At 39.4% G+C, this 26,791-nt stretch overlaps 1 protein-coding gene across 2 annotated transcripts in view; it reads right to left on the minus strand.

Annotated features, from left to right (window-relative positions):
• The window catches only part of ZNF385C (zinc finger protein 385C), a 243,714-nt gene that overhangs the window by 146,067 nt on the left and 70,856 nt on the right, over window positions 1-26,791 (minus strand). The window contains exon 1 of one of the 2 annotated variants that reach the window (XM_089690624.1): window positions 11,418-12,094. The exons of the other annotated variant lie outside the window; for it this stretch is intronic. Coding sequence (XP_089546750.1) covers window positions 11,418-11,427 — 10 coding nt within the window. The 5' untranslated portion in view covers window positions 11,428-12,094. Of the gene's footprint in view, window positions 1-11,417; window positions 12,095-26,791 lie in introns of those variants that run through there. 2 annotated transcript variants of the gene reach the window in all.

Consider the following 26,791-nt stretch of genomic DNA (forward strand, 5'->3'; position numbering starts at 1 on the left):
ACATAGGAATGGAGGTGTAAAGCCCAGCATAGCTGGTTCGAATCTCAGTTGGTTCAGTAGGGCCGAGATTCAGACCATCTATGGGCAGGCTGATTGTACCCAAGTCGACTGTTGTACAACTTAGGTACAGCCAGCCTTTCAGATTTTTCCACAGGAGGGATTCCTTCATCAACACTGACAGTGTTAATGGAGGAATCGAGAAATTTTCAAATTGCATCTTTTATGACTGCCTAAAGATCATTCTGTTTACTTGACTTGGTTATAGTCAAACATGTAATGGTTATAGCCAAACATGCTCTGACTGTGTGTATAGGTTCAAATATTATCATGTCAGAATCACTTGGAATATAGCCAAGACAAAATAAAGCTTGTAGTTCCTTCAACTAATAAATGTGAACTCTACGATGTCCTACACAATATATAGTTATTTACTAATTCCTATTAACTCCACTTTCACCTAGGGTAGACTAGTTAGTCCTTTGCAAGACTTCCACCATTAATGGCCACCTTCAAAGTCCTTGCCAAGTAGGTTCCCTTTCATGGAAAACTACTAATCCATTACAGAGACTTACAATCAAAATATATTGAAAACGCTTAACAATTTGGGTCTAAACCTAAGGGATGATTTGCCAAAGGCTTGAGGTTCCAAGGAACCTCTGCTTGTTTTAAACTACAAATTGAGTAAAATGCATTTCTTACCCTTAATTTCCTCTTCACCTGAACTTTTGTTTAGAGGGCAACTAAACCTAAAACACAATCTAGCTTACAAAAAAAGTAGTAACAACATAAAAAAATGATGAGTACAGGGACAGACACTGGTGGTACAATGACAACAGAAAATGTATAAATATGGGTCAGCAATGATACACTTGTAAAAGGGTTTAAAGTGGTTCTTTATGCAGTGACCCTGATTTACTAAAGGATTTACTAAAGGAGTAGAGCATGTTTACTTTCCAAGTGAATTTAAACTTATCTTAGTGAATGAGGTGAAACAAAATGAAAAATCAATTTGCAAACTATACCCAATCATACGCAATGATCATAAAAACAATTATTAATTTTGCTTACACATGATTTAATAACTGAAGTCAGCAAAACTTTATCAAACTCACAGAGCTAAGTGAAAATTCACTTTGAAAATAAAAAAAATGAACGTTGGAAATTGAAAACAAGATGAAGTTGTGCTTATTTCAATCATCATCATGTACATGTGCAAAAATCCTGTTTTATTTTCCTTGCATATTATTGGATGTTTTGCAAGGTGAATTTTTACTCTGCTTCACCGAATTCACTAAAGTAAGTAGAATTTACTTTTTATTCAATTATCAAATCAACCCCATAGGGACTTTCTACAGTATATACCTGAAAACCGTGTAGTGACTGTACTCACAATCCTCCACTCTGTGAGTGTGTGTATATATATACAGGTACATATTTTTTATAAGGTTTTGGAAGTACATGTCTATCCAGTTCAGCCTAATTGTGTGTGTGTGTGTGTGTGTGTGTGTGTGTGTGTGTGTGTCTACTGTTTTCCATATCCCTTTAATTGTGTTAGCTAAGAAACACATCTAAAAGTTTTTTCCAGTATTATTTTTTTTTCACAGACTTCCAAGACCCACAACAACAATGGTTACATGACCAAAACTTAACTTACTATTTGTTATATTACAGCAGTGGTCTCCAAATTGCATCACGCAGGATGTTTGCGCCCCTTTGTTTGCCTTTATCTGGCCCTTGACATACTGTTCCTCCCACTGACACCAATGATGGGGCACTATTACTTTCACTGACACCATTGATGGGGTACCATTTCTTCCCCTGACATGATGATGAGGCGCTATTCCTTCCACAGATAACCAGTGATGAGGTACTATTCCTCCCACTGACACCAATGATGGGGCACTGTTCCTTTCACTGACACCAATGATGAGGTACTATTCCTTCAACTAACAACAATGATGGAACACTTTTCCTTCCACTGATACCAGTGATGCAGCACTATTCCTCCCACTGACACCAATGATTGGGCACTATGCCTTCCACTGACAGCAAGAATGGGGCACAATTCCTTCCACTGACACCAAGGATGGGGTACTAAACCTTTCACTGACACCACTGGTGGGGCACTATTCCTTTCACTGATACCAGTGATGAGGCACTATTCCTCCCACTGACACCAATGATGGGGCACTATTCCTTCCACTGTTACCAGTGATGAGGAACTATTCCTCCCACCGACACCAATTATGGGGCACTATTCATTCCACTGACAGCAAGAATGGGGCACTATTCTTCACATTGGCACAATAATGGGGCACTATTCCTCCCATTGACACCAATGATGGGGTACTATTCCTCCCATTAACACAATGATGGGGCACTATTCCTCCCATTGACACCAATGATGGGGTACTATTCCTCCCATTGACACAATGATGGGGCACTATTCCTCCCATTAACACAATGATGGGGCACTATTCCTCCCATTGACACCAATGATGGGGTACTATTCCTCCCATTGACACAATGATGGGGCACTATTCCTCCCATTAACACAATGATGGGGCACTATTCCTCCCATTGACATAATGATGGGGCACTATTCCTTCCAATGACAAAATGATGGGGCACTATTCCTTCCAATGACATAATGATGGGGCACTATTCCTTCCAATGACACAATGATGGGGTACTATTCCTCCCAATGACATAATGATGGGGCACTATTCCTCCCAATGACATAATGATGGGGCACTATTCCTCCCAATGACATAATGATGGGGCACTATTCCTCCCAATGACATAATGATGGGGCACTATTCCTTCCAATGACACAATGATGGGGTACTATTTCTCCCAATAACACTAATGAGGGGGTACTATTCCTCCCAAAGACACAATGTATGGTACTATTCCTCCCAAGGGAGAAGGTCACCAGCACATTGAGCATCACCAATATGGGTCCAAAAGTTTTAATAAACGATCACATAGTTACAGCAAGGCAAGTCTCGCAGGACCCCTTCATTAGGCTTGTGACCACAATAATGGGGCACTATTCTTCCCAATGACACAATGTTGGGGCATTATTCCTCCCACTGACAGCAAGGATGGGGCATTATTCCATCATTACCCACTTGCTTAGTCAATTACCATTTGGTTTACTGTCATTTAGTGATAATTGCAAAGTAATAAATTATAGATATAATAGATATAAAATGGGCATATTTTACCTATAAACAGCATGGAAGATCATTTACAGTATTCATGTCCACATCAACACCTGCCTATCCTTTTCCTACCTGCTGTAAAAGCTTTACATTCTATTAAAGGACTCTTCTTCATAATCACGGAGCGTTCAGATGACAGTGCAGAGAAAACGCTGCTGAATTACTTATGGTATAAGACAAGTGTCACCTCTGCTGGCTGCCTATTATACAGACATGCAATAAACAGTGTGTCGGCTTCGCAGACCTCTAATTATCCACCATTTATTTAAATGGGGTATCACGCCAAAGTATCAACATCTGCAAGATACAAAAGACCAAAATACCAGGTCTTTGTATGTATGTAAACAAGAGCAAGAGTAAAGGCATCATTCAGATCCTTTTATACATGTCTCATTCTGAAGGCTTTGATATGACAAAAAATAAAATGAAAAGTCAAAATATTCAAGTATAATAGATGTGTGTGCAAAGTAAAAAAAATGCATATATAAACACACCCACACAATACAATCATTTATCCTTATTTCTTCTATAAATTAATGTTCACAATCACTTATTTTTTCACATTCTGGAGTCTGCATTTGTTTATATTACCAATATATATGTAGCATCTCACCAGGTATACAATATATTTTCTGCCCTATAACTGTATGTAATATATTAAAGTGATATTAAAGCTTCGTTTTTTATTTTATTAAAACAACAAACATGTCAAACTTACCTGCTCTGTGTAATGGTTTTGCACATAGCAGCCCTGATCCTCCTCTTCTCTACTGGCACTCCTGGCTCCTTCCCCCCAGCTGAGTGCTCCATAGCAAGACACTTGCTCTGGGGGCACTTGTGTGTGCTCGCTCTCAAGCCCTGCTCTGTGTGTGTGCTGTTTACTTTCAAATTCTAAGGACTAATATCCCATGGTACCTTGCTGCCTGCAAGTAGTGATTCTTGTACTGACTCCGCCTTCTGAAACTCCTCCTCTCGTCACCTCTGTAGTTCAGAAGGCATGCTCTGTGAAATGTGTGACACAGCAGTGCCTACTCACAGGGCATAGTGACTACGTGTCACAGAATTCAAGGAAGCAAATGTGTGGAATCTTCACAAAGCTACTTTACAAACTTGTTCAGATTATTAGTAGTAGGCTCGAAATAATTAAAATACAATATGAAAATGAATATATTATTCCTACATTTTGATCACAAATATGCTTTTAACTTAGAATCAACAGATACCCATTAAGAAGAAAATAAATAAATAATAATAAGTTACCTAGATGTACAGAAGTACCAATGAGTTGGTCGCTACAGGCTACTGCAAGTTTTTGCTCTTTACATACCGAATCTCATTCAATAAACCCCCATTCACACTTCTTTAGCTGTTTTCTGCTTGTTTGCCAGTTCACACTAAGCTCCGTCACCCTATACTCAACAAAAAAAATGTGAGTATTTTTCTTGAGCGCATTGAGGCATTTTTCACTGATAGGAATGTACATATATATATATAGTAGTACATATATATAGTATCTCCCAGAAGTGAGTCCACCCCTCACATTTTTGTAAATATTTTATTATATCTTTTCATGTGACAGCACTTAAGAAATGACACTTTGCTACAATGTAAAGTAGTGAGTGTACAGCTTGTATAACAGTGTAAATTTGATGTCCCCTCAAAATAACCCAATGCACAGCCATTAATGTCTAAACTGCTGGCAACAAAAGTGAGTACACCCCTAAGTGAAAATGTCCAAATTGGGCCCAAAGTGTCAATATTTTGTGTGGCCACCATTATTTTCCAGCACTGCCTTAACCTCTTGGGCATGGAGTTCACCAGAGCTTTACAAGTTGCCACTGGAGTCCTCTTCCACTCCTCCATGATGACACCACAGAGCTGGTGGATGTTAGAGACCTTGTGCTCCTCCACCTTCTGTTGGAGGATGACCCACAGATGCTCAATAGGGTTTAGGTCTGGAGACATGCTTGGTCAGTCCATCACCTTTACCCTCAGCTTCTTTAGCAAGGCAGTGGTCATCTTGGAGGTGTGTTTGGGGTCGTTATCATGTTGGAATACTGCTCTGCGGCCCAGTCTCCGAAGGGAGGGGATCATGCTCTGCTTCAGTATGTCACAGTGCATGTTGGCATTCATGATTCTCTCAATGAACTGTAGCTCCCCAGTTCCAGCAGCACTCATGCAGCCCCAGACCATGACACTCCCACCACCTTGCTTGACTGTAGGCAAGACACACTTGTCTTTGTACTCCTCACCTGGTTGCCACCACACACACTTGAGACCATCTGAACCAAATACGTTTATCTTGGTCTCATCAGACCACATGACATGGCTTCCTTCTGGGATGACAGCCATTCAAACCAATTTGATGCAGTGTGTGGCGTATGTTCTGAGCACTGACAGGCTGATCCCCCACCTCTTCAACCTCTGCAGCAATGCTGGCAGCACTCATACATCTATTTCCCAAAGACAGCCTCTGAATATGACACTGAGCACGTGCACTCAGCTTCTTTGGTCGACCATGGCGAGGCCTGTTCTGAATGGAACCTGTCCTAGTAAACTGCTGTATGGTCTTGGCCACCGTGCTGCAGCTCAGTTTCAGGGGCTTGGCAATCTTCTTATAGCCTAAGCCATCTTTATGTACAGGAACAATTCTTTTTTTCAGATCCTCAGAGAGTTCTTTGCCATGAGGTGCCATGCTGAACTTCCAGTGACCAGTAGGAGAGTGATAACACCAAATTTAACACACCTGCTCCCTATTCACACCTGAGACCTTGTAACGCTAACGAGTCACATGATACCGGGGAGGGAAAAAGGCTAACTGGGCCCAATTTGGACATCTTCACTTAGGAGTGTACTCACTTTTGTTGCCAGCAGTTTAGACATTAATGTCTGTGTGTTAAGTTATTTTGAGGGGACAACAAATTTACACTGTTATACAAGCTGTACACTCACTACTTTACATTGTAGCAAAGTGTCATTTCTTCAGTGTTGCCACATGAAAAGATATAATAAAATATTTACACAAATGTGGAGGGGTGTACTCACCTCTGTGAGATACTGTATGTAATGGACATGGGCCGAAAGTGCACACTCTCAGGTTTAATTTGAGGGTATGTACATCCAAATTAAAGGAAGGGTTTAGGAATTACAGCTCTTAAGAGTAGCCATCCCCCCTTTTTCAAGGGACCAAAAGTAATTAGACAATTTAATCAAAAGCTGTTTCATGGCCAGGTGTGGGCTACTCCATTATTTCTTCATCAATTAAGCAGGTAAAATGTCTGGAGTTGATTCTAAGTGTGGTATTTGCATTTGGAATCTATTGCTGTGAACCTACATCAAAGGAGCAGTCCATGCACATGAAACAGGCCATTGTAAGGCTTCCAAAACAAAACAAATAATTCATAGAGATAGCATCAACATTAGGAGTGGCCAAATCAACAGTTTGGTACATTCTGATAAAATAAGAATGCGCTGGTGAACTCAGCAACAAAAAACGTATGTAACATATGGACGTCCACGGAAGACAACAGTGATGGATGATCGCAGGATCCTCTCTATGGTAAAGAAAAACCCATTCACAACATCCAGACAAGTGAAGGACACTCTCCAGGAGGTGGGAGTATCATTGTCAAAGTCTACAATCAAGACAACACTTCACAAGAGCAAATACAGAGGGTTTACCACACGGTGCAAACCATTCATAAGCCTGAAGAAAAGAAAAGCCAGATTAGACTTTGCCATAAAACATCTAAAAAAGCCAGACCAGTTCTAGAAAAGAACTCTGTGGATGGATGAAACTAATCTGTACCAGAATGCCAGGAAGAAAAAAGTGTGGAGAAGGCTTGGAACAGCTTATGATCCAAAGCACACAACGTCATCTGTAACACATGGTGGAGGCAGTGTGATGACATGGGCATGCATGGCTTCCAGTGGCACTGGGTCATTGGTGTTTATTGATGATGTGACAGAAGACAGAAACAGACGGATGAATTCTGCAGTGTTTAGAGATATACTGTCAGACCAGATTCAGCCAAATGCTCCAAAACACACTGCAAAAGCAACCCAGGAGTTTTTGAAGGAAAAGAAGTGCAATATTCTGCTATGGCCGTGTCAATCACCTGATCTCAACCCAATTGAACATGCATTTCACTTGCTGAAGGCAAAACTAAAGGCAGAAAGATCTGCAAACAAAGAACAACTGAAGACAGCTACCGTTAGAGCCTGGAAAAGCATCAGAAAGGAGGAAATCCAGTCTGGAAATGTCCATGGCTTCCAGACTTCAGGCTGTCCTTGTCAGTAAAGGATTCCCAACAAAATGTTAAACATGAACATTTTATTTATGATTATATTCATTTATCCAATTACATTTAAGCCCTTGAAAATGCAGGGACTGTGCATAAAAATGGTTGCAGTTCCTAAAATTTGTACTTGATATGTATGTTCAATCCCTTAAATTAAAGCTGAAAGTCTGCACTTCAATTTCATTTGGATTGTTTTGTTTTAATTTATGCTGGTGGCATACAGAGCCAAAAGTATGAAAATTGTGCCTGTGTCCAAATATATATGGACCTAACTGTATATTCTCTTTACATGATTATTGGCCCACACAATGAACTCACAACAGCTCACCAGGATTCCTTTACTGGAGCTCAGACCAGTGTATGATTCTGATTGGTTGCTATCTATTTTATCTGGAAAAGCATCAATTAAAGTGTTTCTATATATTTTCAAAAGGTTTGCAAAACTATATTACATTAATCACATAATCATTGGTATTATAATCATTGTGATGACACAATCTGCTGGCCAATCAGCAAGGCCAGTCCAACAAAACTCTTTCTATGCTACAAAAATAGTATGTTGTCTTGGGAAAAAGCCAAACTCCACAATCTTTTCATTTCACATTAAGGCATAAAAAAAGCCACTTTTAGAGGCATTTGACTTTTTTTGTAAAATGCCCCTATTGCTGAGATTTACTAAAACTGGAGAGTGCAAAATCTGGTGCAGCTCTGCATAGAAACCAATCAGCTTCCAGGTTTTATTGTCAAAGCTTAATTGCACAAACTGAAGTTAGAAGCTGATTGGCTACCATGCACAGCTGCACTGGATTCTGAGTGTTCCAGTTTTAGTAGATCTCCCCCAATGTGTCCATGCACACATAGACATTTACAGGCCATTAGAGGCAGGGGCATTTAGAGGCAGAAAAAACCCCCCCGACCAACACGTTCAGGAGGGATAATGTTGCTGCTAAAATATGCCAGACATGTCTAAACATGTGTAAATGCACCTACTGTAAATGCACGTCAAGCGCTTGTGCGTTCTTTCATTTAAATGGCTGGAATACATTCTGGCCAATGAAATTAATGAATGTCCAAGCACTTCAGGCACATTTTTGACGCTGTTTTTCTCCTGCCCGGAGAAAGGCATTTAGAAGCGCTGGGCAAAGGCTCAGTGTACATGGGGCCTAAACAGTAAGAGATACTATTTATTTATTTCAGGTACTTATATAGCGCCATCAATTTACGCAGCGCTTTACATATATATTGTACATTCACAGCAGTCCCTAACCCTCAAGGGGTGTACAATCTAAGGTCCCTAACTTACATTCATACATACACATACTAGGGACAATTTAGACAGGATCCAATTCACCTACCCGCCTGTCTTTGGAGTGTGGGAGGAAACCGGAGTACCCGGAGGAAACTCATGCAGGCACAGACTATCTAACATCAGTCATTTTCACTTGAAAGGGGCTCAAAGGCCTGAAAGAAGAACTGTCTGTGCTGTCCAACCCAACCAATAAAATCTAAATATGTTACTAAATCACACTGAGAGACTGAAAGGGAGCGCTTGATAGTTTGCTAGCAACAATATGTTTATCAGGTGACATAACCCAAGGAATGATTTGCTAAATGGTCATCTAGAATCACAGACCAAAGATCTGTCCATTTTTGGCTAGCAGTAGAGACAAACATCTATTTCTTCCAAGACTGGAGATTTCCCACCCAATACAACAATAATAGTCAAGCACATTATATAAAGCAATGTCCAATCAGCAACCACCTTCCATTGTTCTGACCGCTGTAGATGAATACAGGGTAAGCTCTGATTTGTTGTTACATGTTACTGCACAGAATGATTGCTCTTTGCACTGCCTTGTTAAATAAGCCCAATACATTTATATTTGCTTGGTCAATTTTCATTCCTTTTACGTCTTTTATGTCTGGGAATGTGTTCAGCAACATTCCTTCATTGAAGTAATCGGTGCGGTAAAGCACAATATCAAACTGAGAAAATAATATATGTATTTTGCAAGACTTAGTATAGATTATTAGTAAATCAAGGGAAGACCATGGTATAGTTAGTGAAGCAATTTACGTACAACATTTATGTAGGGAGATATTTATAAAATGGCAAGTGATTGACTGGTCAGTTTCTGCTGAAAAAATTCTGCGCATTTATAGTACAGATTGGAAGGTCAGATTGACCCCCACTTTATCTCCTAAGTGAGAGACATCCCTGCTGTAGGACCAACATCTAGATTTCCCAATCTTCCTTGGTAAATACATGTCCAAGTGACATTCACCATCTTTATAATATAGCCAAGTTTTTATTTACAATTACATTTGAACTCTCTTTTTCAACTTAGAATTGTGGTTTTTATTACTGATTAACCATTGATTCCATAGAAGATCCACCTTGTCCAATCCTTTTCATAAGTCAGCATGCATTAATTGCAATAAAATGAGACATTTAGCCTAAAATCCTTGTTTACAAATGCCACCATAGCTCCATGAATAGCAGGGGTCATTGTCAGTAGATGGTGTGAATGCTCAAATGTGCCTGACTTGAGGTTTTTTTTTAGTATGAATATGTCCAACAGAAATGAAATAACCTTTATTTAATGGCATCATAAACTGACCTGTAAAGGTAAGAGCAACCAAGAAACGTTAGCTAAGTTAAACAGCTCAGATCTAGTTTGGACATTCCTTGTATGGACATCAGGTACGAAGATAAATCAAATGACCTTCCCAACCGCTACGGGTACTCAAGGTTACATAGTAGCAATTCTGACAAGGTATAATTAACATATATTTACTTTCTTAAAAAATTGACACATATAAATGTATTCTTAAAAAAGGACCCCTAGGTTAGAAAGGTGTGAAATTAAGGAGCTCCTATCCTTTCTGTGTCCTTGAAAATCCATGGTGTCCTTTCATAAGGATGTGATGTGACCAAAACTCTTGAGGACCAAAATAACATCGTCATAGAGTAATCATAAACAAGCTATAGCAGTAATAGTAATAATGATGATGATAATAATTCAACTCCTGATCAATAAATCTGGGACCTTGTCATCATTAACCAACAAGCAGCGAAACAATGAAAACATTTATACAACCCTAGATCCATACTAGCCTCATCGATTTTGAAAATTAAGGTTTTGTTTAAAAACAAGATCAAGGGCATAATCTCCCAAGTGTCAACTGCATTCATTACGATATTATTCTTGTCCCTTTTCCAGTTTCATAGGGGACTGTTTCTAGTGAGTACCTTTCACCCCATTAACACTCTGTCATGTGGCATCTGAGATACCCACTCAATATAACCTCCAAAGAACATGACATAGAGAAAACAGAAGTAGATAAACTGTCTATATAATATATAAGGATTAACGTTTTTTTAATCCAGCAACTAGAACGTAATGCGCTACCCTTCTACTGACACCTTAGGGTGCATGTCTATCACCCCTTAGTACTGCAGCGCCATCACGCCAGTTTTTCTTCGGTCGATAAATCCACAGTCTCCCATCAGGCAATGTGAAATCATATTTCTGATGTTCGTCTTTCGGCCAAATAACAGACCCTACGCATAACCGAAAGCCATACCAAGGTCACGCCTGACAAACCACCATAAATGCTCATCGTTGGGTTTGATAACACCCTGCAAAATTGTAGGCACACAGCAGCAACATAGAAAAAAAAATATCTTTCAGCGTCTCTAGGCGCTCAGTCTTAGCAATATTTACAGCATTGTTCTCTACTAGCCATCCATATTTCCAACCTTCCCAATCTCCTCGCCAGCAATGAGCGCAAAGCCGGAGACATCATCTTGGTAGCAGGGAAAGGGTATTGGTCATTTACACATCGACACCAAAAAAAAAAAACAACAAAGTTGCGTTCCACTTACCCAAAAGCATTCTTGATTACGTCTTGTTGTTGTGTCTTACCCCCGAAATCGCTATCAGATTTTGCCGAACGGCTGCATTCGCACACAGATCCTTCTGGCTGCCCCTGATAGAGAGGTGACTGGCCTCCAATTCGTTCACCTTCCCAAATGATACACTTATACCTCAATTAAAAGCTTAATGCTCCACTGATCTCTGCCCGGAGGAGGTAAACAAGCAGCACTCTCTCTCCACATCTACTGGCCCTCGCTTTAACCCAATCATTGAGCACAGATGGAGAAATTACCCAGTGTAGCCTCTCCCAGCTGAGAGCTCTGCAAACCAAAAGATACTGTATTAACATACAAATCGGATGGGAGGTCTGAGGAGGGGTGGGGGTGCAGAGGCAGAGTGAGAGAAGTCGGAATCTACTTCTCCTGTCCTCTCACATTGAGGGCACGCCAGTTCTCCTATACACATACTCCTGGCACACTTCAGCGGCTGGGTTACCAATGTGGAATGTGCCGCTCTGTGGCCTTATTGAAGTCTTGGAAAGAATGGCACAAAGGTGAGACTACATCAATTCATAGGCTTAACTAGACACGTCTGATGGTAAGCTCTTCAGATCAGGCACTGCTTGTTGACAGGTCTGTTTCCTTGCGTCTGACTTACTCCTTTTTTTTGTGTTGTCTTCCCGTTTGCCTTTTGTGCGGTACAAAGCACACACATCATGTAGAGAATGTTGAGCAAGCAGAGAGTTAAAAGGAAGGAGAAGTGAACAAAGTGTGTTCCAAGCAAAGGCTGTTTGAAGTCTGATAAGATCCAATTATCCCAGTCAGCATAGCTTTTCACTATCAGTTGGGAAAGCTTCTGCTTTATCTGATTATCATCCTTCAGGAAAATGTCGTATATAGATTAGCTTTGAAATATTTCTTCATATTATAGGATCTGCCACTCTTCCTGAAGAATCGGTTTTGCGTCCAACTGCGCAATCTTTCAAATGTGGGAAAATAACAAAACTGCTTTATTTCTGGAATTGCAACATTTTCTAAATTGTATTTATGTTATTTTACCTTTACACTGTCTTTTATAACAATTGATTGACACAAATATATTAAATAAACGTAGTAATAAATACATCTTCTAATCTGTTCGTTAAGGAAAGGTTGATTCAAAACAGTTAAGAATGAAGAGAATTTTTTTTTTGGCCCCTGCGATTCTTTACGTTTTGGGAAGCTTTCATTAGTAGCCTGTACCGTGCATTGCTGTCTAACAATCTTCTGTAATTACAACAACAAAGGCGGCTGCAGCAGCTGACACAAAAGGGGTTAATTGCCAGCCCTGGTCATACATATATATTTTTATATGTGTGTGTATGTATGTATAGAATAATAATAATTATTATTACTTATAAATGAAAATATATTGCAAATAATTATTAATATAATAATTTATAAATGAAAATATATGTATGTATAGAATAATTTATACTATTATTATAAATTAAAATAGATTGCAAATAATAGTATATATTATAATAATTTAAAAAATTAAATTAGATTGCAAATAATAACAATAATAATAATTATTATTATTATAAATAGTAGTAGCAGTAGTAGTAATATTTTTTATTGATAGATTATTATTATTATTATTATTAATAATAATAATAATAATAATAATAATAGTACTTTAATATTAATTTAAAAAAATTCAGCTACATTAGAGTGGGGAAGGATGCAAAACATCTACTTTTTTTTTTACTGATTCTCCATGAAAGATATTTTCCTTTAGTTCTGTGCTAATGACAGGAATATGTCTTTGGAAACAGAATGTCCCCAACAGGGCTACAGAAATACAAATGTGACAGAAGTTCTAACCGTTCCCCACTATACTAAAATGAATATGTTTTTTTCCCTCCATGTATCCCCACTGGAAGGATTTCCTGTTACTTCCGGTTTCCATGACCAACATCACTGAGACAAGGAACTAAGGGAAATCCAAAGTCAGCAATACAAAAATTACAGCACCTTCACACCTTCTCCATTCTTTTAACACAGAAAAATAGCTTTGGCAGGTGTTCTGTTTTAAGGTGTCATTCACCAAAAAAAAATAACAATAATACAGTTGATTCCAGTAAATCATTGAAAAAAGTTCCCCCTCTTGGATCTCCTATTCGATTTATATTGCAGAAAATTAGGTAGGAAGACTACATCTCCCTCTGCTGAAAAAAAAAAAATCCCCCAAAAAATTACTAAACAGAGAGGACACGCCTTGGAATTTTAGTTGGAAAATCCTGCTATTTAGGATTTTTAAAAATGATACACATTTTTGTAGTTACCCTTTTAATCTCCACATATTTAGCAAAGCATTGCACGTATGACACCACTGTGGTCACATCACATATTTACTTCAAATAGCCACCCCCACAAATAATTGAATTTTAACCATCCTTTTAGCTATTATTTCACGTAGATGCTGTATTATATTATGTTCTAAAGGGTATACATTTATCCGCCCCTTACTGTTTGCAACAAATAATTACAGCCATGAACTGATTGGACACTCGAGTTGGCTATACAGATAGCGTTTGATAGAAAACTTTAAATTCCATTTTATTCTGAAACTGAAAAGTAATTGAAGATATAAAACAATGGCTTTGATCAACTGCAAGGAGATGAGATCAAAATTGTCGCTTTTAAACATGGTGGAAAAATTTGATAATTTTTCATTGAAAATTATTAACTTTGTTTCTATTTTGATTCCAATTCAGTCTTTCAATAAACTGTATTGACATTGTCAATTTATTGTGCAGTTTTGACTTTACAACAGATCAAATCTAGTGATCAGCCAAACTTTTGGGTGATAGGTTGCTTGGCTTCCGGTGATCACTTGGAAATATTTTCAATGTCTGGTGGTTTGACAGTGGTTGAAACTGACTGAAGATTGCCATGTGTATGGACAGTTTTACAGTTAATATAAGTTTGCAGAGTAATCATAAGGTTTAAAATGACCAAGTTTTCCACTAGCTTTAGGGATTCCGCCAGTTTATGGAACATTTCAAATAAAAATAGAAGTGAACTGTCAATGTGTTTGGAGGTCACACAGGTTCTCCATGGGGAAGGAACGATTAGGTAAACCAACCCACAAATGTATAGAGCAAACCATTTAGTGATATACTATATAAAAACCTCTTGCCACCAATGCTGAGTGATATTTCTTACACCGACTATTTTTGAACATTTTTTGACTATGATAAAGGCATTCTCAATTGCTTTTCCCACAATACTAGATTATCAGTCTGTTCAATTCATTGGATTTTCAAATAAAAATAAAGCCATTAATAATAAGTGACAAGGACAAATGGAAGCTAAAGGAGAATCCAAAGGAAATACTTGTGAATATGAGCAAAAAGACAAAATAGATTTTCTTGAATTAAAATATGTAATGCTGTACATTTATCTTGTAGAGCTTGCCATCTATTGTGTGTGATCAGCCATGTGGAAAGACTGTCATCAGGCTATATGCAGGGCAATGTTAATGAATATTATGGTTAGCGTCTACGTTCTAGGGGCTGATATGATCTCTCATACACTTGGCTGACTCAGAGGAGCTACAGGGAACCCTTGCTAAGGCACCTATATTACATGTACAGGATCTTCAAGGTTAACACCTGATCTAACACACAATATTTTTTCACAAAGGTTCCAGGATATGTTTGTTTTATATTTTATCTAGGTCCAATTATACTCATATAATGGATGATATATTTGTAAATTTCACAGAATCCCCAGACTGCATCAGATGTACAATCACTTCTCATGTCATTTCTACGCTATTTTCTATTTTATTCAATTTCAAATTTAATATATTTACAAAATTACCTTTCCATTTCTATCTGTGGCCATCTATGATTTTCTAAAATAAAAAATATTTAAACGTGGCTATCTTGCAACCATGGAACCTAAAGGGGTGTATACAATGTGTCCAGAGCATAGCCACAAATCAGAAATAAGAGTTTCATTTATTTTGTAGATTTTTTCTTAAAAAGTGAATCCACATGCAAAGGAATATGGGGTTTACAGGGTGTCTGGTTAAGAGGTGGTAATAAGGAAAGCAGACCCTCCCACTTAGCTGTCAGTTTGATACCAGTGCTGGCAAGGTAAATAACAATATGATATTTATATGTAAAAAAAGTTAAAATGTAATAAAGGTAAAAAAGTCATAAAGCTTTGCAACACATATAGTTCACACAGAGGGGCTTTTTTTCTAATAAACGCAAGTTTCTTTTTTGGCCAAAGCATGTCAACTGTGCAGCACAGTTGCTAAATGGTTAGCACTTCTGCCTGGCAGTACTAGGGTCGTTGGTTTGAATCCCAGCTACGGCACCACCTGCCTGGAGTTTGCATGTTCTCCCTGTGCCTTCGTGGGTTTCCTCCGGGTACTCCGGTTTCCTCCCACACTCCAAAGACATGCTGGTAGGTGAATTGGTTCCTGCCTAAATTGGCTCTAGTATGTGTATGTATGAATGTAAGTTAGGGACCTTAGATTGTACACCCCTTGAGGGTTAGGGACTGATGTGAATGTATAAAATATATGTAAAGCGCTGCGTAAATTGACGGCGCTATATAAGTACCTGAAATAAATAATAAATAAATAAAGTGATTATTTAAAAAAAATGACCATTTCAGAAGCTCAATATTAAGCCAATACTTGTCATGGGCTAACATACAGTGCACTCTATTACATCAAGTCTACAGATCATAGCCAATACCCTATTTTACACCTCCTTCCGTTCATGCACGACCCTTTATTATTTCTTATATTCTATAGCCAAATATGATCTTATCAAATGTTCTGATGGGACACAGTGCTGCCCAACAAGCCCAAGTAGGAAAAAACGGCACCCAGGTGCCAAGTACAAGGAGCATAGGAAGCCATTTAAATGGACTCAATCACATGAGTCTTACCCCTATTTAAATGACAATGATCCCTTTTCACACAGCCTTGTCCCAACAGACTTCTGTGGGGTCACCTTGCAAAACATCATGATCATCCCATTATATGCATCACTTGTTCTCACAGAACCCTATTCACTAAGGAACAATGGACATTACAGATCATTAAATACTATTAAAGTGATTTAATGGACTATAATGGATTTCGCAGCATGGTGAGTAAACCTATAAGATTAAACTGGGAGTCCCGCTAAGGACTCAAAGCCCACCACTGAATGCAGCTTCGTATCAGCAGACAATCAATGAAAAAAAAAATAAAACACCCCATATATCCACGGATTGATATCTAATGATGTGCCAATATTCCAATATCATGAAGAGACTTGAAAAATCCAATGACACAGAATATATATTTTGCTCAACTAAGAACAATAAAATGTCATCCATTATTGGTAGAGTCCACACCTCGTATAAATGTATATTATATTACAGAAAGACAACAGAAACACAAATTGCAAATGAAACAACTTAAAAGGTAATACACTGGAATGACAGGATGTACTAAAAGTCCTTTCTACAAAACAAAAACACGTTCATGGCCTATTTACTATAAAAGAGTATACACACCTAAATATATAATATATATATAAATATATATATACAGTGGGGGTTATTTATTAAATCTGGAGAGTGCAAAATCTGATGCAGCTCTGCATAGAAACTTCCAGGTTTTATTGTCAAAATATATTTAAACATGCTGAAGTTAGATACTGATTGGCTACTATGTACAGCACGGGTGCACCAGTTTTAGTAAATCTCCCCCAGTGCATAGAGGGGGAAAGAGGGGGGATTAGGCCCTGTTCACATCTGGGCATTTTAGAATCATTGGTAGCATTCCATGATTTTGAAACAGTAAAATTACCACAAAACCCAAACATTATTGTTAATGGCACCCCATATGCGCAACAGAAACAGACGTTTCGTCGTGCAACTAAATGCTGAAAAACATGCCAAATTTGGCTCCAGAAAAGGGTACAGGAGCTACTTGGGCTCATTAATGGAGCACAGAGCAGCCAATTAAATGAAAGGAATGCTGATCCAGAAAACACAGAAAAAAAATTACTAATCTAAATACATGGATAGGTCATCCATGGCTATGTTGAATGGCTGATTGTACTTGTTCTCTTTTTTTTCTGTACATGAAAATAAAAATAAAACATGGATTAAAGTGATATTAAAGACATTTTATACTTACCTGCTCTGTGCAGTGGTTTTGCACAGAGCAGCCCCAATTCTCCTTTTCTCAAGTCCCCCCTGGAGATCCTGGTCCCTCCCTTCTGTCAAGCTACTTGCTATTGGAGCACCTGAGCAGGCTCACTCCCAAGCCGCTGCTTTGTCTGTCCATTCAGTCACAGAGCTTGACTGGGCCCTGCCCCCACTCTCTCCTCATTGGCTTACTGACTGTGATTGACAGTAGGGTGAACCAATGGCTCCCACTGCTGTCTCTGCCAATGAGGTGGGAAATACCCCAGAAAGGTGCTGCTCTCATGCACATAGCTGGATTAAGATGGGGCTGAGGTAAGTACTAGGTTTTTTACCTTCATGCATAGAATACATGAAGGTCAATGACCTTGAGCCGTTACAACCACTTTAAACATAAAAACACACTATACCCGCAACGCTCTGCGGTCGCTAGGCGTGAACGGGACCTTAATCCTAATTAAAAAGGTATGCGCTAATAACAAACTTATACAAAGGTGTATATCATCATCCAAAAAAACATTTAGTGTTTTAAATAAATAATTATAGTGTCCAAACATAAATTAGTGTCCAAAAAAATATATATAGATAGATCTTCAGTGACTTGAACCAATTGTGAAAAATCCACCACCAAAGGAGATTAAATGAACTCACCAGAGCTAATGGCTGGTCAGATTATAAACCAGCAACAGCGCTTGTGCTCTGGGAGCAATGAACCCGATGTCCAAATAGATATGGTGATGTTTCAGACACTTCCGGATAATAGTGAACGGGACCTTGTACTAAAAACAAAGCAAAACATAAACAAAGCACTAGGAAATATATTTAGAAAGCATGGAATATGACATTTTCACAGCAGGTGAATAAATGATTGAAAACACAAGCACTAGGAAGATACACCTGCAGTAAATAGAAAATGCTTGGAAAGTGTCACATTCACTACTTTGTAACTACGGCCAGGTTCATGTGAATTTAACTGTGATTACAGTGATTGATTCACATGCAGTGAATGTTTGGTTCACTGTTTTATAGATTTAACCCATAAAAAAAAAAAGAAGACACAAGTTGAAGTTCACCATCCACTGGGACCATCTAGATCCACTCTGATGCCAGCCAAGCACATTTCTATTACTATATTTCTACCATTCAGTGACTTGTGGGGATAGTGAGCTGCTTGTCTTGCTGATTCACATATGTGCGGTGTGGCTTGATAGCGTCCGTTTCAGTGTGAATTGAAAAGCAGTTGTTCAGCGGTTCAGGTCCGGTTCAGGTCCGGATTTGAAGAGAGAAAATGGGCCTGAAATCGTGTTCACAAACTCACGACATGCGCGACTCAAAAGCAGTTCCCATAAAAGTCAATAACCTGTAATCTGCACCTGAACCGGACTGCACTGCTCAGAAATCGGACAGGACTCTTTTTCAATCCGCACTGAATCCGCATTGCCAGTGTACCGGACATATGTGAACAGGCACCATAGGAAGCAATGTTATTTCACATGTCACACGGATTGGATGCAGTTCTTATTTTTTGTTATTTAAGTTTTTATTTGATTATTATACAAATACAAAATAAGAAAAACTAATACACATCTATTACAAAATCATCTCATATATAATCAATATATATAATCAATTTTCTCCCAATATTGCCTTTAACCCTCCCCACTCCTCCCCTCCCACCCAACCCCTCCTCCATACCCAATATAATTCTTCTCTCTTACCTACCTGTCTGTATCTTTTACTTCTCTTTCTCTTGATTACCCCTTAATGCTCTTACATTTTCTTTACTTCCCCCTTTTCCCTAATCAATTCTATATATGTTTCCGAGTTTTTAAATTTCATCCATCTATACCATGTTTTCTTAAATTTTTCCATTTTATCCTCTTCCAAGTGGTACAATTCCTCCATTCTAAAGATACCCTCCACACTATCTATCCAGTCTCCGATTTTTGGTGCTTCAATCTCTTGCCAATACTTAGGAATCAACCCCTTTGCTGCACTAATTAAATGATACAGTACTCTGTTTTTGTATAACTCCAATGGTGGCTCAAAATAATAAAATAAACACTTCCATGGATCTATCTGAAAAGTTATCTCGCAAATTTCCTGGATACGTTGGGTTATTTCCCTCCAATAGTTCTGTATCTTTGGACAACTTCACCATATGTGAGCCATTGTACCCAGGGGCGGACTGACCATTTGGAAACTCGGGAACTGCCCGAGGGCCCGGGGTCAGTAGGGGGCCCCATAAGATGCCCCTGGTACCTTTTTCATAGGCTTTTTTGAGTTTGGGCAAGGACACAGGAGCCCCATGATCCCCAATTGCCCGGGGGCCCCATGAGTTGTCAGTCCGCCCCTGATTGTACCCCTTTCTCCACATCCTCTCCATCACAATGGGGAATTTTCTACCCGCTGTTTATGAGCTACATTTGGTGTAATATACCATCTGGCTAAACATTTATAATTAATTTCTACTGTACGCATATTTAGGATTGGATGCAGTTCAAACCGCATCCAATCTGAATATATGTGACACGGCACTACTTTGATGCGACTTGAGATCAAAGTCGCAATGGAAGTCGCACAACTTTGGAGTCATACAAGTGTGTATAGAGCTTTAAAACAGTATTAATCCCTCAGCATTTTTAGCCTAACACACTGAACACAATATAAAAAAACATTTTCAAATAAACTATTTTTCAAATTCTTAATTCTACGGTTTAAAAACCTAGTTTACAACTTTCAATGCTGCTGGCCCCTGCTCTCTCGGTGCTGCTTCCCTGAACTTATAGTCTCCACAGAAAAAGGTTAACAGTGCACAGTGCTTTTGTGAAGTGGAATTTGGGTCAACATCTAAACCTAAATCTACTCCCACCCTCCATTCTAAGCCTATTCTATCCACCCTGTAAAAGAAAAGATGGCTATATGTACAGTGGATATAAAAAGTCTACACACCCCTGTTAACATGTCAGGTTTCTGTGATGTAAAAAAATTAGACAAAGATAAATCATTTGCAGAACTTTTTCCACCTTTAATGTGACCTATAAACTGTACAACGTAATTGAAAAACAAACTGAAATCTTTTAGGGGGGGCGGGGGGAGTAAACATAAAAAACTAAACTAAGGTGGTTGCATAAGTGAGCAAAATCATGTTAAATAGGAGTCATCAATAGGAGCCTGCCATCATTTAAAGTGCCTCTGATTAACCCCAAATAAAGTTCAGCTGTTCTAGTAGGTCTTTGCTGACATTTTTTTAGTCGCAGCAAAAGCCATGGTCCTCAGAGAGCTTCCAAAGCATCAGAGGGATCTCTTTTGTTAAAAGATATCAGTCAGGAGAAGGGTACAAAAGAATGTCCAAGGCATTAGATATACCATGGAACACAGTGAAGACAGTCATCATCAAGTGGAGAAAATATGGCGCAACAGTGACATTACCAAGAACTGGACGTCCCTCCAAAATTGATGAAAAGACGAGAAGAAAACTGGTCTGGGAGGCTGCCAAGAGGCCTACAGCAACATTAAAGGAGCTGCAGGAATATCTGGCAAGTACTGGCTGTGTGGTACATGTGACAACAATCTCCCGTATTCTTCATATGTCTGGGCTATGGGGTAGAGTGGCAAGACGGAAGCCTTTTCTTATGAAGACAAATATCCAAGCCCGGCTAAATTTTGCAAAAACACATCTGAAGTCTCCCAAATGCATGTGGGAAAATGTGTTATGGTCTGATATGGTTTGGCTATAATTACAAAAGATATGTTTGGCACAAAACAACACTGCACATCACCAAAAGAACACCATACCCACAGTGAAGCATGGTGGTGGCAGCATCATGCTTTGGGGCTGTTTTTCTTCAGCTGGAACTGGGGCCTTAGTCAAGGTAGAGGGAATTATGAACAGTTCCAAATACCAGTCAATACTGGCACAAAACCTTCAGGCTTCTTCTAGAAAGCTGAACACGAAGAGGAACTTCATCTTTCAGCATGACAACGACCCAAAGCATACATCCAAATCAACAAAGGAATAGCTTCAATAATAGAAGATTAAAGTTTTGGAATGGCCCAGCCAGAGCCCAGACCTGAATCTGGAGGAAAATGTGTGGGGTGATCTGAAGAGGGCTGTGCACAGGAGTTGCTCTCGCAATCTGACAGATTTGGAGTGTTTTTGCAAGGAAGAGTGGGCAAATATTGCCAAGTCAAGATGTGCCATGCTGATAGACTCATACCCAAAAAGACTGAGTGCTGGAATCAAATCAAAAGGTGCTTCAACAAAGTATTAGTTTAAGGGTGTGCACACTTATGCAACCATATTATTTTAGTTTATTATTTTTACTTCCCTCCACCTAAAACATTTCAGTTTGTTGTTCAACTGAGCTGTACAGTTTATAGGTTACATTAAAGGTGGAAAAAGTTCTGAAATTATTTATCTTTGTCTCATTTTGTTACATCACAGAGACCTGACATTTTAACAGGGGTGTGTGCACTGTTTATATCCACTGTATGTACCTATTCTGAAGCTGCTCCACTCCGGTTACATGATCGGGTCGCAATGCTAGCTTCAGTGTACAGGAGAGGTAGCAACAACGGTTGCAGAGCCTGGGTGGTGACGTCACCCATAGGCTTGCTATGGGGCAGCCGTTGTCAGCTGTCCCTCCGCTACACTGAAGCTAGTGCTGGGACCCGATCATGTGACCAGAGCGGATCTTTTCTTTTACAGGGTGGATAGAATAGGCTTAGAATGGGGGTAGGAGTAGATTTAGGCTTAGTTAGATTTTGACATGAATTCAACTTTTAGACGGTTTGTTAGTCTAGGGGAGGAAGGAGCATGAGAGCGCCTTGCCATCCTAGGCTATGGGGCTGTGTGTTCCTATTGATGTACACAGTGTAGGGAGACACTCTAGTCCTACATGCAAGGGTGACTACATGGGATGTTGCAAGAGAAAGGAGCCATATTGAAACAGGACACCTGGGACAGTGATTGCGAGCTTAGCTTGGCCGTCAATCTGCTATAGGCTGGGTGGGACACTTGCCATTGTGACTGGTCGTCATATGACATCCTCTCAAAACGAGCCGCTCATGCGGCCGCACGGCCATGCAGCAGCACGATCTGTCCCATGACATATCACTACACCGGCCCATTGCCAGTGTCATGTGACCGCTGTGACCAATCACAGCAGATCACATGTCAATTGTATACAATAGATGGCTTCCTGTCATGCCATTCATTGTATACAATTATGTTGTTAGCTGTGACTGGTCAAGGCAGTCCCATGATACAGACAGGGCCAACCACAGCCCATCTGTATCATGTGATCAGCTAATCACAACAAAAGACTGAATTAATCAGTTTCATTCAGTAACAATGATTGCAAATATCAATGAAATACACTGGTATTAGCAATCATAATGTGTTTAAAAAAAAAATCCTGATCACTTGCACAGAGTAGTTCAATGTTACTATGGTAACATTGTATTGCTTTGGTCACAGCGTGCTGAAAAATAAAATAGTAAAAAAAAGATAGAAACATTTGAAAAAAAAATACAGTTCAATTATTATTATTATTTTCACCAAAGAAATGTAACAGAATACATTTTGATCTAAATGTATGAAGAAATTTTATTTATCTGCAAAATTTTATAACAGAAACAAAGAAAAGTGTTTTTTTTTACAAAAGTTTCAGTTGTTATTTGTTTTATTTAGCAAAAAATAAAAAACTCAGTGGTGATTAAATAGCACCAAAAAAAGCTCTATTTGTGTGAAAAAAATGATAAAAATTTCATATGGGTGCAGTGTTGCATGGCCGCGCAATTGTCATTCAAAGTGTGACAGAGCTGAAAGCTGAAAATTGGCCGTGGCAGGAAGGGGGTAAAAGTGCCCATTATTGAAGTGGTTAAACTGCAACACAGGCAAGGATGAATTAAAAGATAAAGAAGCTGCATACTCAGTGCTGTAAGTAATAAGCTGTTGAAAGGGCCTAAAACTGAGGGCTATTAATATATTATTAATATCATATTTTTAAATTCTTTCTTTAACATATACAATCGGTTATACATATTTACAATCACATTATTAGACTTCAGCATCGCTTTTCAAAACAGATCTAGCCAGCATACACATTATATATAGTATAGTCAAACACTTTGATGTGCTTTATATCAATGAACAAAAACTGCCAATTCAGAACTGCATGGTCTTTGTAGGGCAATTATGTTTATTGTTTTGCAGTGGCCAAGATCCTGATGGTGGGCTCCATTCACAGAACCAGATTGCATGTGGTATGTACTGTAGGTGTCCACACACATATTTACTGCAAAACACTGAAAACAGGTAAATACTGCCTGAACAGGAGGAAATAAATAATTAAATGCATGCGATAATTAAGTAGTGGTCAAGACATGCGGTATTTAAAGCGGTTGTAAAGCCTGAAGGTTTTTTCACCTTCATGCATTCTATGCATGAAGGTAAAAAACCTTCTGTGTACAAGCAATGCCCCCCGCCCCCTCAACACATACCTGAGCACCATTGTGATCCAGCAATGTGAATGACAGCCACCGCTGTCCTGGGTCACTACCAGGGGCAGACTGACCATTTGGAAACTCGGGCACTGCCCGAGGGCCCAGGGTCAGTAGGGGGCCCCATGAGATGCCCATGGTACCTTTTTTCATAGGCTTTTTTGAGTTTGGGCAAGGACACAGGGGCCCCATGATCCCCTATTGCTCGGGGGTCCCATGAGTTGTCAGTCCACCCCTGGTCTCTACCACCTCATTGGCTGAGACAGCATGAGGGAGCCATTGGCTCCCGCTGCTGTCAATCACAGCCAGTCAGAAAATGAGGAGGGGAGGCAAGCCGCGGCTCTGTGTGTGAATGGACACATGGAGCAGCAGGTGCCACCATAGCAAGCTGCTTGTTGTGGGGGCACCCAACAGAATGGAGGAGCTAGTAGAGCCTATGGGGGACCCGAGAAGAGAAGGATCCAGGTTGCTCTGTGCAAAACTACTACACACAGTAGGTAAGTATAGACATGTTTGTTATTTTATGCGAAAAAAAAAAATATGAACCTACAGAAACGCTTTAAGCAATGTGTACTGGTTGTTAAGGAGTGAGCAGCCGTTCCGGTGTCCTTAACAACCAGTAACTGTCATGGTTGGTACAGAGTGGGCAGCCACCACATCCCTAACAGCCAATGAGCCATCTGCTGTTAGCGGGGTTCCCTGCTGACGGCTGAATGAAAAAAAAAAAAAGAAATGTAGGCAATGAAAAAGTAAGAAAAAAACCAGCATAGGGTCCCCCCCCCCCAAATCCATAACAGGCCTTTGGGGCATCCTACTTAAACCTAATGCATTGCTTATACCCTTACAGTTATTGTTTCAACCATCTACATGCATCATCAGCGGCGCCCTCAACTTTACTGACTGGTTTTCCAGCATGGGATCACTAAATGGTGCTGATGTTTTTTCTGCTTTTGTTTCCTATTATTAGCTTAACTTGTCAGTTAACATATGAATTCTTTACAATCTCTATTGTATGCGACTCTGTGAAACTCGGCACATCATACATGACCATCATAAACATTATGGACCTATTGGTAAGACTTTAATCTTGATTACTGCCTATATTTGTATAGTCTGTAATGTGCACTCTAAATAAAGAATTTGAAGAAATATATATACTGTATATCAGCCTTTCTCAACCAGGGTGCCCAGAACTCTGGGGTGCCTTGAGGCTTCTTCAGGGGTGCCTTGGCAAAAAGTCTAAAAATTGCCAAAAACATGTATACAAGTCAGCGGGTGGAAAAAGCCTGCCTTTTAGCCCTCATGCACACTTGACGTTTTGATAACACTGGTAACGTCAGCTTTTTTTAGCGTTTTTGCATTAGCGTTTAGCGGCATTTTGCTGCGATTAGTGGCGTTTTTAAGCATTTGCATTTTTTTCCAATTTTTTTTTCAGTCAAAAAAGTCCAAAAACACCGCTTTGCACCATTTTACTACGTTTTTCAGTGTTAGAACGTTTTTATAGCTAAAACTCCTCTGGAAACCCACTAGTTTTGGGGATTTTTTTTAGCCAAAAACGTTGATAACAGTGATAACAGTGCATGAACACATAGATAACATGCTGGGGAGTTTATTGACTCTAGAAAAAAACGTCAAATGCCAAAACCAGCCACTGTAAAAACGTCAAGTGGCATGAGGGCTTAGTTAAACAAAGCCACAGGTTTTCATTGTGCAAAATTACAACCTTCTAGCCGCCGGCATCCTGACAACCAATGACATCATCAGGTGATAAGGAGGATGTCAGTTGCCTGCACAGCATCCTAGATTCACCCTCCCCCGCCCCTCTCCATCAGTCCTGGGATCACATTAGCTCAGTGATGGAGAAAAACTGAGGGAGAAGAGAAACATTGGAATACTAGTCAGTACCAGTGTGCAAAAGTGTATTTGCTTTGGAAGAATAAATCACATCTAATGTTGGGTGTCCTACATGTGTGGATGTTGCTGAGGTATATAAAACTATTAGTTTTTCACATTTTAGAATGGGGTGCCTCAAGGCTGTCCATCATTTTAAAGGGTGCCTCGGGACTGTCCATCATTTTAAAGGGTGCCTCGGGACTGTCCATCATTTTAAAGGGTGCCTCGGGACTGTCCATCATTTTAAAGGGTGCCTTGGGACTGTCCATCATTTTAAAGGGTGCCTCGGGACTGTCCATCATTTTAAAGGGTGCCTTGACTGAAAAAAGGTTGAGAAACACTGCTGTATATTATCATTATATATTATTAGTAACAGTAATGTAGATTTATATTTTAACATATTAAAGAATATTCAAGATAAAAAACAAAAATGTAATACATATATGGTGTTTGCATTCATTTTCATTTTTCAGACTTTTATCTCGTTTCTCTTCACCTGGTGAATCTGCCTCTAACACTCTTGCTGCCCTACACTAAAGCTGGGTACGCAAGGATGGAAATTTGGATGGTTCAGCAGGGACCGGATGAATTTTAAACTGTGTGTGGCCCTCCCTGTCCAACATATGTCAACTGGTAGATAAACTTCATTGAACGGGACTGGAAAACTTTAATTCGATCGGCGACTGCAGCACTGATCAGTGTATCCTGACAGTGGAGGAGTCCCCGCTGTCACAATACAATAGCACATCAAGGAAGATTCCTCCATCCACTTCGCT

The sequence above is a fragment of the Staurois parvus genome, unplaced genomic scaffold (genome assembly GCF_062004578.1).
Source record: "Staurois parvus isolate SC_StPar_1 unplaced genomic scaffold, SC_StPar_1.0 ptg000538l, whole genome shotgun sequence".
NCBI lineage: Eukaryota > Metazoa > Chordata > Amphibia > Anura > Ranidae > Staurois > Staurois parvus.